Source organism: Zosterops lateralis (assembly GCF_965231275.1).
Source record: "Zosterops lateralis genome assembly, chromosome: Z".
Taxonomy (NCBI): domain Eukaryota; kingdom Metazoa; phylum Chordata; class Aves; order Passeriformes; family Zosteropidae; genus Zosterops; species Zosterops lateralis.
Genome location: NC_139800.1, coordinates 76,836,033 through 76,853,705, shown reverse-complemented (window position 1 = coordinate 76,853,705; position 17,673 = coordinate 76,836,033). Strand labels below are relative to the sequence as shown.

At 55.9% G+C, this 17,673-nt stretch overlaps 1 protein-coding gene across 3 annotated transcripts in view; it reads right to left on the bottom strand.

Annotated features, from left to right (window-relative positions):
• The window catches only part of PAX5 (paired box 5), a 130,902-nt gene extending 116,082 nt beyond the window's left edge, over positions 1-14,820 (bottom strand). For 2 of the 3 annotated variants that reach the window (XM_083883898.1, XM_083883897.1), the window contains exons 1-3: positions 13,459-14,820; positions 5,678-5,843; positions 1,085-1,282 (exon numbers count right to left, since the gene is read on the bottom strand). In XM_083883898.1, coding sequence (XP_083740024.1) covers positions 1,085-1,282; positions 5,678-5,843; positions 13,459-13,504 — 410 coding nt within the window. In that variant the 5' untranslated portion in view covers positions 13,505-14,820. Of the gene's footprint in view, positions 1-1,084; positions 1,283-5,677; positions 5,844-10,542; positions 11,363-13,458 lie in introns of those variants that run through there. The other variant, XM_083883896.1, reaches the window with a different exon arrangement.
• Positions 14,821-17,673: the final 2,853 nt, after the last annotated feature.

Genomic DNA, 17,673 nt, shown 5'->3' with positions numbered 1-17,673 from the left:
GAAGCCACTCCGGCTACTCAAGCGGCAACTCCATGAATGCAAATCAGATCGGGATAGCCAATAAAAGAATATTGCATCAATTTATTTCGCGTCTGGACGCAAATGAGACATTTTATAGCGAGCCGCATTCAAAGAATTTGCATGCAGTTGCACAAGTGAAAATCATCTCACCAGCGTGGTAAGAAGGAAGCCTGGAACGGAGTAAAAATTAATGAACCCTGCTTGCCAGGGCCATGGGTGCCCAAAAGCTCTGCTGTTCAAGTATTCTTCTCTTACTGTTGTTCTGGCAAGGCTGGAGATGTCACCTAGTATTTTGCTGGGTTTTTCCAGCCGTATACATCATTTAACCCAGAAGGAAACCACAGGCACAGAAAGTGAAATAGACAAGGCAGTAGATTAGAGCCCCTAACTGGGCCTTCTGTGAGCCCTGACCTGACTGGCAAAGCCGTAACAAAACACCCAAACATGGGACTGAGTCTCCAAATGAGATTCCCCTGCATTTTTACAAAAGGCTACTTAGGTTCCCTAATGTAAAAAACAGGCAGCAGAGGCCCTCAGACACTACCAACCAAATTCCCCCATTGATATTCATGCTAAACACAGGCCTGTGCCAATGTCAGCAACACCAATCAGGTACCAGGTGACAAAATGGTACCTCAGACCCATGGCTTGGGTCTTTCTTTCCCAGACGACTGCCACCCTACTCAATGGCCATCTGAGCTTCCCCCCTAGGCAAAGCATGTCCCACTGGACCCCCACCCCACAGAGCAGAGCAGGAGCTTTGTTCATAGCAAACATAGAGGGTCATTCCCAGAAAGGTCCTCCTACTCAGACAGGGGAAAGGATGGAAAAGAAGCAAAGGCTGGCAGAAAAACCTGCCCACTCCTAGGAAACCCTCATTATCCATGGTGCTTCAGCCACTGAGGAAAGCCCAGAGCTGCTCCCCAGACCTCAGCACCCTACTGAAACAGGTGAAGCTACTTTTCTTACAAACATCCCTGAACACCCAGTCCTACTAAAAGACAAAGATATGGTGATGGCGCTTCCGTGGAACATCCCGCCCCAGAACCACAGCGAGCTTTACCTGTTAATGGAGCTGACACTGGGCACAGTGTCGTTGTCACACACTCGCTCAGCAAGGAGTCTGTCCCTGATCTCCCAGGCAAACATGGTGGGATTTTGGCGTTTGTACTCTGCAATTTTTTCAACGACTTTGGGTGTGGCGACCTTTGGTTTTGATCCTCCAATCACTCCAGGCTTAATACTCCCGGTTTCGTAATACCTGGGACAACATCCAAAACAAAGCTCTGGTTATCACACACAGACAGAGAACATGCTCTGAGATTTATAGAGAACATCATTTCAAGGTAACCAAACCCCAGCAAATCCTGAGATACATCTTCACTTTCACATACACATTTTCTGCCTGTGTGGTTCTTTATCACCTAATAGATTAACTTATAGTAATTGGAATTGGGCCTCAGGATACAATATATATTTTTCTGTAATAGCAAGACAAAAGAAACAACGCAAGATTAAAGGGCATGCTGAGATCCAAAATTAACTGAAAATGTGTGTTATTAATCAGCAGTACTAGCAATAATAGAAACAAATCACACCAAAGACCACTTTTTGCAGTGGACTCTTCTGTGGCAAATTACTGCTTTTACAGAAATGCTGTCATTAATATCTACAGCTTGTTATGATTCAAAGTGAAATGAAGGCTAGGTATTGTATTTTATTTGCACCTCTGGAATAAATACACCAGAATATCTTTTCCCTGTTTTACGATTTTAATATGCATATTATTGTTTCAATAGTTAATATTTTTAAAAACACAATATTTGCATCATTATGTTTTCAGTAGTTTCAATAACAAAATTTGAGTGAGAGGGAGCTGCTCATGCTCCAGAGGGGCCCATATGAGGCAGGGATCAGTTTCTGTGACCAGCACTTCCTCGGGTGCAGCATCTTCACCACCAGCAGCAGCTCTGCTGATGCCATGCCTCCAGGAAAGGTGGAGAATGAGATCCCTAAACCAAAATAAGTCTGACTGATTTCTTCACATGTACATCACACACTATCAGCTGCTTTTGGTGGCTTTGCCGTAACACATGGCAGCTGAGATCCCTGAGCCCTGCAAGTCCCCCCCTTTAATACAGTCTTGGACATTCTTCTAGGAGCAGGAAGTCTCATCTTACTTGCTGAGGGTCAGAATGGAGACCGAGAACGAGACTGTATTCCTGCATGCTGCAGTCACGGCGCTCCACACAGGAGGCTCTCTCACAGCCCTGGACTTCTTTGTATCTTGTGAATTTTCACATGACCAGATAAAAAATATACCCCGTGCCTCCCTCCAGCTACCATCCCAACTGCCCTAATCCTGCATACCCCTTTCATACAGAGCAGACCCCAACTCCCATCAGCCTCTCAGCCAGGTGCCCACCGAGCTGTGCTTGCAGCGGCTCAATCACAACCACTCCCTGTTCTGTCCCCACATTTCTAGCTCAGAAAAAACTCCCAAGGAGAAAGATAACACTGTTTATTAATATATTTTCCATGCAACTATCTGACATAGCTATTATACAAAAAAAAAAAAAAAAATCCCCCACCTTTAGAGCCTGAGCAGAGCACAGTCTGCACAGCTAAAGTCTGCCTCACTGAAACATGCAATTGTCAAATCAGATTTCTCAGTGTTTCTGGGAGAGCTCTCTGTGCAGGGCCTAAAATACCTTTAAAGAGACTGATAACCAAATTGCTCATACATGTTCTCAGATACCCTGTGTGCAAATGTTGACTTGGGCCTACCAGTCCCCGTAAGCTATTTAAGAAACATCAGTAGTGGCAAGTGTTGAGTGTTAGAGATGGATTAATCCTCCTGCTGCCCCTAAATGCTGTGAGCATTTAGGGCAGAGGGGAAAAATTTAGTTCCTCTCACGCTTCTGTGAGGACACGACAAAACAATGGCCCAAAAACCTCCTAAAATCTTGCACCTCTAGCCTCAAAGCCTTGAGCCTGAGGTTGCTGGCACCACTTTGAGGATGTAGGACGCAGCCAGACAATACTACAAATGCTACCAGACAACACTACAAATGCTACCAGACAACGAGTCACAATTTTCTTAGATCTAGTAAAAATGCTGGAGTTCACAAACATTTCTTAGCGTTTTTTTGCAACAGTGCCCTGCAGTCCAGGACAGCCTGGCCAAGAGGAGCATTCCCAACAGTACGGGATGCCGTGCCTGTACAGACCAGCCCCTGCTTTCCCAAGGCTGATCACCACAGTAGGAAAGCCAGGGAGGGCCCTTGCCATCACAATACTGCAATGAGCTCACCAGGGGAAAAAGCTCTGGTGCCTTCAGAGCAGCAAGACCTCTACTCCCACACTCTCTAACCTCTGCCCACCTGCCTGCTCTCGTGGCCCCAAACCCAGCCCACAGGAAGGCTCGCCCTGGAAGGGAGGTGCAGGATTGGGCCCACATCTCCTTCACTGGATGTGGGGAGAGATCATCACGATGGGAACAGTTCTCACCCTGCACTGTCATGGACATCCCCTTCGCTCCACCCTGGGAATGAGTGTGGGCAAAGTCACAAGGCCTGCAGGCTGCATGCCTCCAGCATCCCTGACTCCCATCTCCATTTTAATGGCAAAGATGACTTCTGCCGGGATTATTCCATGTGCATCAGGTCGGGGGCTTTTGCTACAGAGTTTCAAAGGCAGCTGTAGGGTGGGCACCACAACAGCACCCTCCTCTGAGGCTTAAGAGCTTCACTTGCCCTGCAACAACTGATTCCCTGTCTCTGGATGTTTTTTTAAAGCTGCGTCTAGTACTGAAAAATTCTGATAACAAAATTCTGAATTGAAGGATTTATCATAAGGATTCCCAATTTTCACACACATGCACACATACGAGAAAACATATACACACAAGGATGCAATTACAGAGACATTTTACCCACTGTAATTAGTTAGGAAAATAATGAGCTATGAAATTCCAATTTATTGTTGACAACTTTAATGACAGAGTTCTACAACCTCACTCTGAGCTCAGTAGTGCAAACATACCTAACAGCAGACCTAAACTGCCAAAAGTAAAACCATCAGACTTTTGCCTAGTGGGTAAATAAATCTCCTGTTTCCAAGCTGTGTGTTGGTCCTGATGGGAATTGGTGGCAATTCCAATGAAATTCCAGTGAGCATCACCAGCCAAACCACGCCAGCCAGGCAGGGAGCAGGAGCCTGTGCTAGCTGCACATGTGGAGCCGTAACTGAGTGAAACAGCCCGTGATGGGCAGTATAAACCACATGGAAAGTTTTCCTCTCTCTCTACACTAGCTCAAGGCATTTGTCTTCCCAAAACTCCAGCAGGAGAAGTGCCTGTAGGCTGCAGGGAAGGCATATTTCTGAGAGGAAGGCATGAGAGGTGAAGCAGGAGCGGTGAGTGCAGCCTGCACAATGCGGCTCTGAAATGAGTAGGGATGTGGAGGTGCTGCTCGTGAGTTTGGGCAAGTAGAAGTGAGCTGGTTGTGCAGAAAACAGTGACAAGAACTGCAAAACCAGGGGCCTGTGATCCTGACAAATGTGGACGCTCATATGGCCACTGATTGAGCAACACATCCCCTGTGTGATACTACAAAAAAAAAAAAAAAAAAAGAAAAAAGAAAAAAAAAAGCCTTGATCATCTTTGCAGCTATGCTGTGTCCAGGAAAGCATGTTTGTTAGGAATTGGGGAAAAAATTAAAATTAAAATAGTAAAATTGTGAACTATTAAATTAACTGTGAAATCTTAACAAACAAGTCAGTAATTAACTTTTCCAGATGATAAAAAAAACCACTTTGTAAAAAAAAAAATTCCCTTAATATGGGTTGCCCAAATCTGCAAGAATAACTGCAGTTCGAAACCATTTGAAAACAGTAATTTACACAAATTAGGTTTAGGTTTGCACAGACGATTAAGAAATCAAAAAAGGGAAAAAGTGAGCATGTTTTGTTTTTTTTTACCTGAGTCTACACCAAATTTTAAAAGGCAATCAGGAAATAATATTAATTCAGAATTTAAAATCCTTGTTGCCATAATGTTTGGAGCAGCTCCTGGCTGAACAGAGACCTACTCACAAAGTAGCCAAAATATCTTCAGGAAGGTTAGTAGTTACTTATGGTGTTCTGTGATCTCTTAATCCAGTAGAAGACTGGAAAAAGATGTTTAAATTTTAACAGTGGGACAGGTTGCAGAATAGCTGGCATGAATGCACATACCACAGTGTTGATGAAATATGTAATGATAATATTGTTTAAAAAGAGTTCTACCTAGGAAGCTAAACAGGTAATTTCCACAACTTCTATTTTCTTTATATTTTGCTGAATGTGACTCCCAGATTTCCCTTCCTGTTCAGAGCAGACAAGTGCAGGACATACACTACACATACAGCAAATACTCATGGCATTCTGCACTTTGCATTAGAATTACTCACAACAAACTGTAACAGGGGCTAACAAGACCTGCGGGCATTAGCTCTTTCTTTCCACATCAGACACATAAAACCACGACTCCTCAAGAAAGTCTCTCCCCTCACTGGACTGGTCGCCTGTCCCTATTTGTTTGCAGCCTCTAGTTCTGGGACCGGCACCGACACTTTTCTCTTGACAGACACGGAAGGATCTGCCATCCCCCTTTTACCTGCCGAGTATTTTGCTGACACAGCCGTGGCTGACGCGGAGCTGCCGGGAGATGTCACACGGCCGGACCCCTTGGTGGGCGAGCTCCACGATCCTTTGGCGAACGACATCTGGGAGAGGGCGGCCGTTCACAAAAACGCCTCCCAGCTGATTCACGCCTCCATGTCCTGAAACACACAGGGGAGGGGGAGGAGGACAGGAGGAGAGCCGTGTGAGAGTTTTTCAGATATCTGCAGGGCAGAACCTCCAGCCCCAGCGCTGGGAACCGCCTCCCCAGAACCGGCCCGATTTCCCCAGGAGGAGCAGGGAGGTGACCTCTCTGCCGCAGTGACACTTGCTGGAGGGGAGAACCCCCCTGCCTGAAGGCAGATCGGGGCCCCTCGGGGAAAAGGGCCACGAGAAACCCCTCAGCTGTGTCCAGCACCCCGGCGGCGGATCACCCTCCTCCCGCTCCTCCCGGAGCCGCCTTAGCGCAGCCACAAACTCCAGGGCAGCCCTGTCGCTGTCCCGTGGAGCGGAGGATTCTCAGAGCCTCTGGCTGGGTGGGAAGCCAGCGGAAAATAAGGCTGGGCGATCGCTCAGCCCACGTACTGCCTCTGTCTAAGCACAAAAAAGACACCTGAAATGAAACGCGCTGTGTTTTGTTCTGTTCTTCCCAAGACGCCTTGAATTAATCAAGTGGAGGAAGGAGAAAGGAAAGAGGGAAAGAAAGAGTCAGAGGGAGAGACAGAGACAGAGAGAGAGAGAGAGACAGAGAGAGAGAGAAAGAAGAAAGGAAAGAAAGGAAAGAAGGAAAGAGAGAAAGAGGGAAAGAAGGAAGGAAAGAAAGGAGGAAAGAAGGAAGGAGAGAAGAAGAGAAGAAAGGGAAGAGGGAAAGAAAAAGAAGGAAAGAAGGAAGGAGAGAAGGAAGGAGAGAAGGAGAGAAGGAGAGAAAGAGAGAGAGAAAGAAAGAGAGAAAGAGAGAAAGAGAGAAAGAGAGAAAGAGAGAGAGAGAGAGAGAGAGAGAGAGAGAAGAAAGAAAGAAAGAAAGAAAGAAAGAAAGAAAGAAAGAAAGAAAGAAAGAAAGAAAGAAAGAAAGAAAGAAAAGAAAAGAAAAGAAAAGAAAAGAAAAGAAAAAGGAAAATAATAAAAAAAAGGAAAAGCAATCTGCTCCTAGAATTTATAACAGTCTTGCCAGACACTATGATCCCACAAATAAAACATGAACACTTGGGCAAGCCCAGTATATGACTCCTTTTCGAGCAGATTTTCACTGTTCACCTTTAGCAAAGTGAATCATATATCTGATGGGATACAGGACTCACTTGGGGGAATAACAGAGAAACTGTGTAAACCCCATGAACACACATTAATCCCATGTACCAGAAGGTAATATAATTAACCCTTACGTTGTTATTCATCCAACTACTTTACTTATATTACAGTGGAGTGGAGAAGCTAGAAACAAGCCATAGAGATAGTACAGATGCCAATTCTCAAACAAAAGTAGTACAGAAAATCTCTGCGCACGGTTGGAACTGTACTGAATAAGCTGGCAAGCCAAATGCCTCACTGTTTAAAAAAAAATATACGGAGCTACTTTTTAAAAAATCTGGTTATTTCACTATTGATAAACTGCCGCCAAACTTTAAACCCCTTTTAACGTTGTAAGGACACATAATGAGCCCCTATTAAATACATGATGTTAAACGCCGTGGCGAGCAGATAAGAGCCTGCTCTGCCTTCATCGGTGCCAGAGGCAGACTCTGCCAGCGGCCCGGGAGCGGGATAGTGCTTCCCTCCCGTGCGCCGGGAGCAGACACCGGAGCCGGGACCCTGCCTGGATGGATGCCCCGGTGCCCGGGACGCCGGGGCTGGGTGTGACACAGCTCCCTGGCCGAGGCAAACGGGACCTGCCCGGGAGACTGCGGGGAATGAGACCTCGGGCTCCTCAGGGCTTGGAGTGCAGGGAATCGAGCACAGCAGGTTCAGTTTGAGCGGGAAGAGCCCGTGGTGGTGGTCGGGCAAGAGGAGAAGCAGGGAAGAAGAGGGAGAAGAGGGAAGGAAGGAGGGAGGGAAGGAGAGAGGGAAGGAGGGAAGGAGGGAAGGAGGGAAGGAGGGAAGGAGGGAAGGAGGGAAGGAGGGAAGGAGGGAAGGAGGGAAGGAGGGAAGGAGGGAAGGAGGGAAGGAGGGAAGGAGGGAAGGAGGGAAGGAGGGAAGGAGGGAAGGAGGGAAGGAAGGAAGGAAGGAAGGAAGGAAGGAAGGAAGGAAGGAAGGAAGGAAGGAAGGAAGGAAGGAAGGAAGGAAGGAAGGAAGGAAGGAAGGAAGGAAGGAAGGAAGGAAGGAAGGAAGGAAGGAAGGAAGGAAGGAAGGAAGGAAGGAAGGAAGGAAGGAAGGAAGGAAGGAAGGAAGGAAGGAAGGAAGGAAGGAAGGAAGGAAGGAAGGAAGGAAGGAAGGAAGGAAGGAAGGAAGGAAATTAGAGAAAAATTTAAAGAGACAAAAAGGAAAAGAACGGGAAGAAAAGGGTAGAGAAGGCACCATTAAGACATGCCTTCCTCCAAGCAGGAACTGACTGTACCCCTGGAGCCTGTCCCCAATCCCCGGAGGCCTGAGGGAACCGGGCCTGCCCAGGCCGGGAGCATCGACCCTCCAGGCGCCGGAAACAAAGGCTGGGGCCACGGCCGTCCCTTTCTCCAAACCTGCCACAGCCCTGGGCAGCGGCAGCGGCGCCGAGCCCGGCTCCTGCCCACCGGGGCCTCTCTGCCCGGGTGGCGCTCCCGGGCAGCTGCCGCCGGGGGACCCGTCGGGCCGAGGGCTGCGGGAGCTGCGGGGGCATCGAGCTCCGTGCGGGGATAGAGCAGCCGGCCCACCCCGGGCCCCTGTCTGCAGGGAGCGGGGCCGGGCAGAGACTCGGGAGCTATTTCGGGAGAGGGGAGCCCCCATCAGGGGTCCGCAGGCCTAACCAGCCCCTGGTCAGTCAGCGCGGGCGGGGAGCGAGTGGAGGCGAAGAGAGGCCGTCCTGGGGAGCCTCCAGCGCGGGTCGGGGCCGCTCCGACTATGCCCAGCCCGCCCCATCGTCCTCCCGGCCCTGGACGGCGGCGGCTGGTGGCTCTGCCCGTGCGGGGCAGGGAAGCGGTGGGGACCGTGTCGGCGCCAGAGGGACCGAAATCTCGCTCAGGACAGCCCCGGCCCCCGTTCCCCGTGGCTGTGCTGCCATCCCTCTCCTCCCGCTGCCCCCGGCTGCCCGTCCTCCTCGCACGGGGGTCCCGACACCGCGCCCGCCCTCAGGACCCCGAGCAGCCTTGGGGTCCGGAGATGGTTTGGCAGCAAACGGCCCCGGAGGTTTCCCGGCCGCGACCGGGACCGGAGAAAAAGCCACCGCCGTTCTGGTTTTATTCCTTCTGTTCGCCCCGAAAATTCGTGAGGACGGTATCGATTTTTTTTCCAGAGCCGGGAATGAGGGCAGGAAACGCGGCGCGGCTGCTCCCGCCGCCCTGGGGAGCCCGTCCTCTGTGGGCTGCCCGGGGCAAGGGGCGCTCCGGCGGCGGGGATTCCTCACCCACACCCCCCCATCCCACCCCGCCCCCGCACCGCCCGCAGCGGGCTTCCCGACCTTAAAGTTCGCCTTTGGAAAGAAAAATAAATTAAAAAAAAAATAAAAATAAAATGATTTGGTTCGATGCCGGCAGAGAAATAAACGCGGGGGGGAGAAGGCTGCATTGCCGCTTTCTCGGGGGCGGCAGAGCCCGTCCCAGCTCTGGACCAGCCCAGGAATCGAGCGGCGGGAAGAGCGATGGGAAGCGGGCAGATGAACGCGGAGCGCGGAGAGGACAAGGGAATCTCCAGTTCCCGAGCTCGGCGGTTTTATTTTCGCAAACCAAATTTCTTTGAGCCGAAAGGCTGCGGCGCGCCGGGAAATGAGATTAGTTCTACCTTAAATTCCCCGGCAATCTCTCGCCGTAATGCAGCGTTTAACTCACCGTGAGAGAAGATGTCATTTCACATAACACTGTGCTAATGGATAAGTCTTCCCCGACCTCTCAAGCACAACAAATCTGGGGCGAACCCACCGCGCACGACCTGTTAACTCCAGCCCGCTCCACGCCATTCTTCGGGGTTTAAAAAGGCAAAAAAAAATCTTCCCTCCAAGCCCCGCTCCTCATCTTTCGCATTAGTTCAATTTGTTTGGAGTTTTTTTTGGGGGGGGACCTTCTATTTGTTCGTCCGTTTAAGGGGGTTTAGTTGGGTTTTTTTTTTTTTGGTGTTATGTTTTTTGTTTTGGTTTGGGTTTTTTTGAGGTTTTTTTTTGGTTTTTGTGGGGGTTTTTTGTTGTTGTTTTTTGTGGTTTTTTGTTTGGTTGGTTTTTTTCCCCACCCCCCTTTATTTACAAGTAACGAATTTCAAAATGTTAAAAAAAAGCGAAAATAACATCGTGCAGCAAACTTTTCCGTTCCTCAGAACCCTTTTTTTTTTTTTTTTTTTTTTTTTTTTTTTTTTTTTTTTTTTTTTTCCTTCCCGGATATTTAATTTAGTACCAAAAAAAACAACCACATGCACATACATGCAACATCCACGCATTCATCCCTGCGCGCAAACGCGCGTCCACATGTACCGATGGGGCTGTGCACACGTCTAGAGACGCGTTTAAATATAAATATCCATCGGTACAGATAACGCTCATACAGCGACATCGCCTCTTTCTCTAGGGGAAAACAGCCCCCTGGACCGGCTCTCTCTCGCAGGACCCCTCTGCCCGGCCTGTCCCCATCACACACCGGGGGTTCGGGGGGGAGAACGTCGGTGGGAGACCCGGCCCGGCCGGCGGAGGGAGAGGATCGCGCGGAGCCCGTCGCGGCCGCTCAGACAAGTTGAAGGGCAGCCACTTACTGTGCATCGCTGCGAACGGGTCGTGCTTACAGTGTATTTCCATCGGAGCGGTCCGGGGGGCGGGGGGGGGACCGGGAGATCTCGCCGAGCTGATCTGGATTCGCCGGCGGCGCTCGGGTTTCGGGCTTGGGGGAGGGAGCCCGCGAAAAAAGGATGGAGACGGACCAGGAGTGAAGAAACAAATAAAAAAAAACCCGGACAAACTCATAAAAACAAAACCAAAAAAAAAAAAAAAAAAAAAAAGGGCAAAAACAAGAATTAAAAAAAAAATCAAAACCAAACCGAACACAAAAAAGGAAAAAAATATTTTTAAAAAAAGAGAAAAAGAAAAAAAATTGTAAAAAATAATCAAAAAGGCGTGAAAAAATAAAATGGAACAAAACCCCTCAAGAAGCGAAGAGTCCTGCCTCTAGAGGGGCGGCGGTATCCAAGAGCGCCGGCCGAACGCGGCTCCCGCGCCGCTCGCAGCCTCCGGAGATTCCGTCGGGGGGCGGCGGAGGGGCCGCCCCGGGCTGAGCCCCCGTTCCCCGCCGCTCCTCGGGCAGCCGCCGGTGCGCGGCACCCACCGCGGGGCTGCGAGGCGCCGCCGGGCGCGGAGAGGGGCGAGCGCCTCTGTCCGGCGGCGCGGAGCCCGGCGCTGCCCGCCCGACGGCTCTTTGTGCTGGCGGTGCCGGCGGCGGCCGGGGCGGGCGGGCGGCCCGTCCGCGGGGCTCGGTCCCGGGGCGGCGGCGCGCTCCGCCTGTGCCGCCCCCCGCCGCGCCGCTGGCTGGCTCTCTCGCCGGCTGGCTGGCAGGCAGGCAGGCAGCAACTCGCGGCGCCGGGCGGGGCGGCGGCGGTGGGCGAGGGGAGCGGCGGGGGAAGGTGTGAGAGAGGGCGGGGAGCGGGATGGGGGCCGGGCTCGCCGCGGCCCCGCGGGACCGGGCCGCCCCGTCAGCGGCCGCCGTCCGACCTGGGGCGCCGGCGCGGCGCGACCATCGCTGCCCGCCCGCCCGCCCGCCCGTCCGCCGGGGCCGCGGCGCCCCCTCCCCTCCTCTCTCCGTCCCTCCTCCCCTCCGCCCGCCGTCGGCCGCCGGGGCGGCGGCGCCTGGCTGGCTCGGGCGGTGCGCCCGGCGCGCTGCCGGCCGGCGGCGGGCGGCGGGGGTTGTGGCGGGCGGCGGGGGCGGGGGGCGCGGGCAGAGGGCGGCGGGGGGGCCGTCGGGGCCGCCCCGGGACCGGCCCCGCCCCGCATTGGCCCCGCGCGGGCCCCGCAAACGCGCGCGGAGGGGGCGGCGGGCGGCGCTTCAGCACCGCGCGGGCGGACAGCGGCGGGGGCGGGGCCCGGCCCGTCACTCAGCGCCGCGGCCAATCGCAAAGTTCACTTGCCGCCGTCCCGCATTGGCCGCCGAGACGCCGCGCTGCCTATTGGCGGGCCGCGAGCCAATAAAGAGCGGGGGGGGCGTGGTCGCCGCCCCCGCGGGTCGGTCCGGGGGCGCAGCCACTCGTGACCGAGTGCGCGGGTGGGTCCCCGGCGGGGCCGGAGGCCGCAGCGCCCCCGACGGCCCGTCTTGTGGCCGGGGGTCATCCGGCCGCCCGACGCGGCTCCCCGTTGGTCTCCCCGACGCCCGGACGGCGCGTGTCGGGACCGTGGGTCCCCGGCGCCCCTGGGAGCACGGGCCGTGGGTGCGGGCGCGGCGGGGCGCGGGCCGAGGCCGCCGTGAGGGGGGTTCTCCGCCTGTTCGCGCTGCCCGCCCTGGTCCCGCCGGGGCTTGGCGCGCAGAAGCGGCGGGGGTTTCCCCTCAGGCTGCCGCGCCCTCGGGTCCTGCCCCGCCCGAGGCGGTGCTGCCCCGGCCGAGAGCCCTGAGGCGGCGAGCAGGCCTCGCCTCACGGGAGCCCTGAGGCGGCCTGGCGGAGCCTCGCCCAACCCACGTCCCGGCCCTGGGCCGCGCAGCCCCGGTGTCCTCCCACGGGGATCTTGGCGGGGATGAGGGTGCGGGAGAGCTTAGCCTGCTGTCCTGGGGCGAGGCGTTCCGGCCCCACTGAGCTCTGTAGGTCTGGACGGCTGTGGGGCCGTGCTCTGGCGCTCCCTCGGCAGCGCGGGGCCGGCGCTCGGGGCGGGCGGGCGGGCGCCGGCCGAGTTTTCGTTGAGGTCGAAACTCCGAGGCGCGGCCGGGCCGTCACCGAGGAGTCAGCCGGCTCGCAGCCCGGCCGAGGAAGGGCGGGGGCCGGTCCCTGCGCGGCTCCGCAGCCCACCCGGGGTCCGTGGCCGGGCCGCCCCCTCCCGCCGTTCGGCTCCTCGGCCCGGGGCTGCCGTCGGGGATGGCGGGCAGGCCGGGCCCGGGCAGCAGCGCCGTCCTGCTCAGAGCGGACCAGCGGGGCCGACTCACATCCTGCCCGGCCTCCATTCCTACCATGAGCCCCCGTTCTCCTTCTTCTTCTTCTTGCTCAGCCGGTACTGAGGTGCAGACCCCTCGGCCCAGCTCTCCTCAGGGGCCAGAGGCGGCTGTGGCGCTCCCTGTGCCGGGCCCCCGGCCCGTCCTCCTCATCCCGCCCGGCCCAGGCAGCGCTGTCCGCGCTCCCGCCCCTGCGGCCACCCCGCGCTCCTGGCCGCCTCCGCCGCGCCATGAAATGCTTTATCGATTAAACGATTATTCAGGCGATTTAACTAATAAAAGGCCCCATCGATCGCCGCGAAATTGCATTCCGCCACCGAGCCGCCAGGCCGCCTCCGCGGGGACGGGGCTCCCGCAGCCTCTCGCCAGTTCCCGGCCACTCTCCTGTTCCCCACCTGGCCCCAGCTGAGGAGCAAAAGGACATTCGGCCGCCCCGACGGCCTCGGGGAGCCGGTCCCTCCCCGCCTGGGTCTGCCTGGCGTCCCCGCTGCCGTCGGCGCGCCCCCGAACCGCGGAGCTCCCCGAGCCGAGCCGAGCCGAGCCCTACCTGTGCGCCCGGTTCGGGGCGTCGCGTACGTTTTCTCCAACTCCATTTCGGCTCTTCAGGATTTCGGTAAACGGAGGCAAGAAAAAGTTTCCACGTCGTATTGCAACCTCTTCCTTTTTCCCTCCTTTTTTTTTTTTTTTTCTTTTCTTTTTATTGTTTTGTGTTCTTTCCTCTTTTTCTTCTTCTTTTTTGTACTTTCCGTTTTTTATTTTTCTCCTTTCTCTTTTCCTGTCTTTTCTTTTCTTCTCTTTTTTTCTTCTTTATTTTCTTTTTCTCCTTCTTTTTTCTCCTTCTTTATTTTCTCTTTTTTCCTTTCTTTTTCTTTTTCTTTTTTTTTTCTTTTTCTTTTTCTTTTTTTTTTCTTTTTTTTCTTTTTCTTTTTTTTCTTTTTTTTTCTTTTTTTTTTTTTTTTTTCTGTAAGGGGCTCTCTCAGGTTGGAATAATTCAACTCTTCGCTCCCCGCCGAGCTTTTGCAGCTGATCACTGAGCTGAAACTAACGTTTTAGGTGGAAAAAAGCCTCTGAAGGAACCGTGAAATGATTAAGAAACTAAAGAGCTCCTCGCCATGTGAGATCATGTCCTGTTCTCTAAAACATCACAAGATGTCCCCAGACGCAGCCAAAACCCAGGAAAAACTCTGACATGTTCTGTAGCAGGAATCAAAGTTTGCTCGCAGCCGGCCGCCCCCCGAGCGCTCCGCCGCCCCGGCAGCGGCGGCGGCACCTGCCCGCTCTGCCTCCGCCGCCCCGACCTGTCACCAACTTTTCAGCAGACCGACTTCCCCTTCCCGGGCCGGGGGTGACGCTGCCGCCCCCGGGGCCGCGCTCCCCGCCGGACCGGGGCGCCGCAGGGGCGGGACAGGGAGCCGTCTGCGGGCGCCTGGGGGTAGCGGAGAGACCCCCGCGCCCGCATCCCTCCGGGCCTGCCCTGCCCTGCCCTGCCTTTCCCTGCCTCCGTGCCCCTGGACTGCGGCGGGCACCGGGGAACAGCGGCCCAGCGGAGGCGCGGGGGGCCTGGGCAGGATTTTCCCGGCTCGGGGGGGGCTTCACTCGGGCTGTCCCCGTGCCTCCCATTCACGTGGTGGATGCAGACCCACGGCCGCGGGGAGGGTGGGGAGAGTGAAAGGGAAAAAAAAAAAATCACGAGGCTTCGACCGCTCCCAGGTTTATTGGTTTATTCAGCAGGTTTTTTCAGCAAAACGACTGGGGCGGGGGGGAGGGAGCGGAAATTAAGAGCCCCTTCCCAAAGGCCAAACAAATTTCGGCTCCAAGCCTGGCGGGCAGTCCCGCTCCTCGTGCCCGTCCCCGCCTGCACCACGCACCCGGGCACACTCCCGGCCGCAGCCCGCCTCCCACGGCACCCGCCGAGACACGGAACCGATCCGCCGGCGCGGCCGCAGGTGGGCTCTGCTCTGCTCCCCTGCCCGAGCTTCCCCTCCGCCCCACGGCTGCCGGCGCGCCGTGACACCGAGCAAGGGGCAGCCGGGTTTGGGGGCGGGGGGCACCGCGCTGCCCGAGAGCGGAGCGGCCCGGGGAGCCCCGGACGGGGGATGTGCGGGTACAGGGACGCGAGGCCGACGGTGGGGCTTTCTCCCGGCTGCCTCGCCCGGCAGAGCCTCGCCACCCCCACCACGCTCACTGAGACCTGGCGTGGACACAAATCTGTTTCCAAACTCCATCTTTCCCTCCCGGCCATCCCTTAGCCTTGGACGCAGCCGCATCCCAAGATGAGCGGCGGCCTCGCGGGGCTCCTGGCCCTACAGGACCCCCGGCTCCGAAAGTAAGGCGGGCTGTGGCCTCTCTCCCTTTTGCTTCCCTTCCCACCAACCTCTCTTCGCTCTCATTTTCTTACACAGAAATAGCCTCGCCGGAGCTTTCCGCCGGCTCGCCCTGAAACGCGACCTCCCGCCGCCCCGGGGCAGGGGGCTCTTCCCTGGGGGAGGTGCCCCCACAGGAGCGGCGCAAATGCGCGGCAGACCCCGGGTCCCCTGTCGGCCCTTCAGGCGCTCCCCTCGCCTCTCACGGCCGAGCCGGCCTCGGCAACGCCAGCAGCCAGGAGCGCTCCTCTGACCTCACGCAGGGAAAGGAACGAAAAACACTTTATTGTCCTAAAAACAGGCCGCGGGGCTCCCGCCTCCTCTCCCGCTGCCCGACACGGCCCGAGAGGGACCACGGGGAGGCGGCGGCGGGGCCGCGGCGGGGCAGGCCAGGCGCCACGCGTGTGCCAGCGCGGCCGTGGCTGCGGGGACGGGCCAGCACCGGCCCGCGTGGGCCCGCGGGCTGAGCGGCTCTGCGGGGTGCGCCGCACGGCGGGGTGGGGGACAAGGAGCCGTCCCCAGCCAGGGTACCCCGTGCTGGCACCGCGGGGCTGGCCCCCATCGCGCTCGGCCGTCCCCGCTGCCGCGCTAACGAAAACAAGGCGGCGGCTCCGGCGGGGAGCGGGCCTCCTCGCCCCTCGCCAGCGGGGGAGGGCTGGGAGCCGCTCTGCTGGCCCCGCGGTGACCCCCGGAGCCCGGCTGCGGGACCCCGGAGCTCCCTAGCACCGACCCCCGCGGTGCCGGGACCGGGGGTGGGATTTCAGGCCCGGTGCGAGAACCGGCGCCGCACGGACGCCTGGAAGAAGCCGCTGCTGTCTGCACGCAGCGCCTGGAGAGCCGGCAGGGGTGGGGGCAGCCAGCATCCCCCTAGGACGGTCCCTTGAAAATGCCTCCACTAGCACCGGAGCAGCGTCTGAGGGGGCACGGAGCCGTGCCCACGGCAGGATCCCCGGGGAAGGGGGTCTCGGGGTCACATCACCGCGACGCCGCAGCCACAGCCGAGGGCCCCGACCTTGGCATGTCCCGGACCACGCTTTGGAGCGATGCTGTTCTTTCTGCACATGAAAGGGTAAAACGGCAGTGAAGAGAAAAAAAAAAAAACCCAAAAAAAAAAACCCCGTGGCTCAGCAGAAATCTGGGTTTGGAGTTTTCCAAGGACAGTTATTGTTTTGCCTGCCCTCGCTGAAGAGAGGAGATCACGAACCTGGGCCAACCTTTTGTCCTTTTATATCTGATGCCTAGCGTTAGGACGTGAAGGGTTGTCCTCCCACCCTACAACGCTCACACTCGTCCTGAGACAACGCCCGAGACTGCGAGGGGCTTGGCCTAACACCTGTCAGCCAGCACACCTGGAGCGGCCGGAGCAGAGCGCCTCGCTTCCCCAGGTACCCTGCGCTGCTCCTGGGACTGTCTCCTCTCCCCGTATTCGAGGGGGTTGCAGGGAGCATCCAAAGACCCTCACCACCTTTACAGTTTTCTGCATTTTCTCGTATTTGTGTAAAACACATCGACACCACACACGGGAGAGGAGGAGAGCTGCTACAAATTCTACCAATTCAGTCCGGTTTGGCAGCGTTAGGGGGAAGCGGGGGAGGGAGGAGGAGAGATGCGGCGGAGGGTGTTACTGTTTTGGAAATAGCCGGTGCTCCTCTGCAGCACTACCGTCTCCTTTTCCTCCGATGTCTGTCGTTTAAAATTCAAAGTAGAGACGATCTATCAGCGATCCTGGCCCAGTGTGCTCTCAGAGAAAAAGTCACCTCTGAGATGGGGATGCTAATTAGACCGAAGCAATTTAAAAGGTGTTAGGTGAGCAGTGCTGTAAAGTTGAGAGCACTTAGGGAGCACACTCTAATATCCTCAGTGATCTTTAGAGAGCTGTGCACGGAAAGCCATGAGAAAAAGAGGTTTGAGAGAGGAGCTGGTCCACACGGAGGAAGTGCACTGCCCCCTCAGACAATAATTTTGCAGCTAGACATGAACGACGGGAGATGCTGACCGTCCTGTCAGCACTCCGTCCCCCTGTCCTGTCTAGTCACTACAGAGAGAACCCAGAGCCGAGGTGGCGCAGCTGACAAAAGCAGCGGGTTTTATTTTTGAGAGTGTGAGAGGGCAGGAAATGCTGAGAGACTTCTCTTTTTTCAGCCAATATTCGTAACTGTTTTTCTTTCCCCTCATCTACCAGTAACTTCTGTCTCAGATGTGCTGCCAGTTGCCGGTCGTCCTTGTCGGTGTATTCCCAGGGGTCCTTCTCTGGTGTATTCTGCAGAGAGTCACTGCCAGCACCACGGCTGGGTGAAATGCTTTTCTAAAAGACCTGCACGGAGCTTTTCTGTCTGGCACTTGGAGGGCTGCTCCCCTTGCCGGCCCTTAGGACTTTTTTTTTTTTTTTTTTTTTTTTT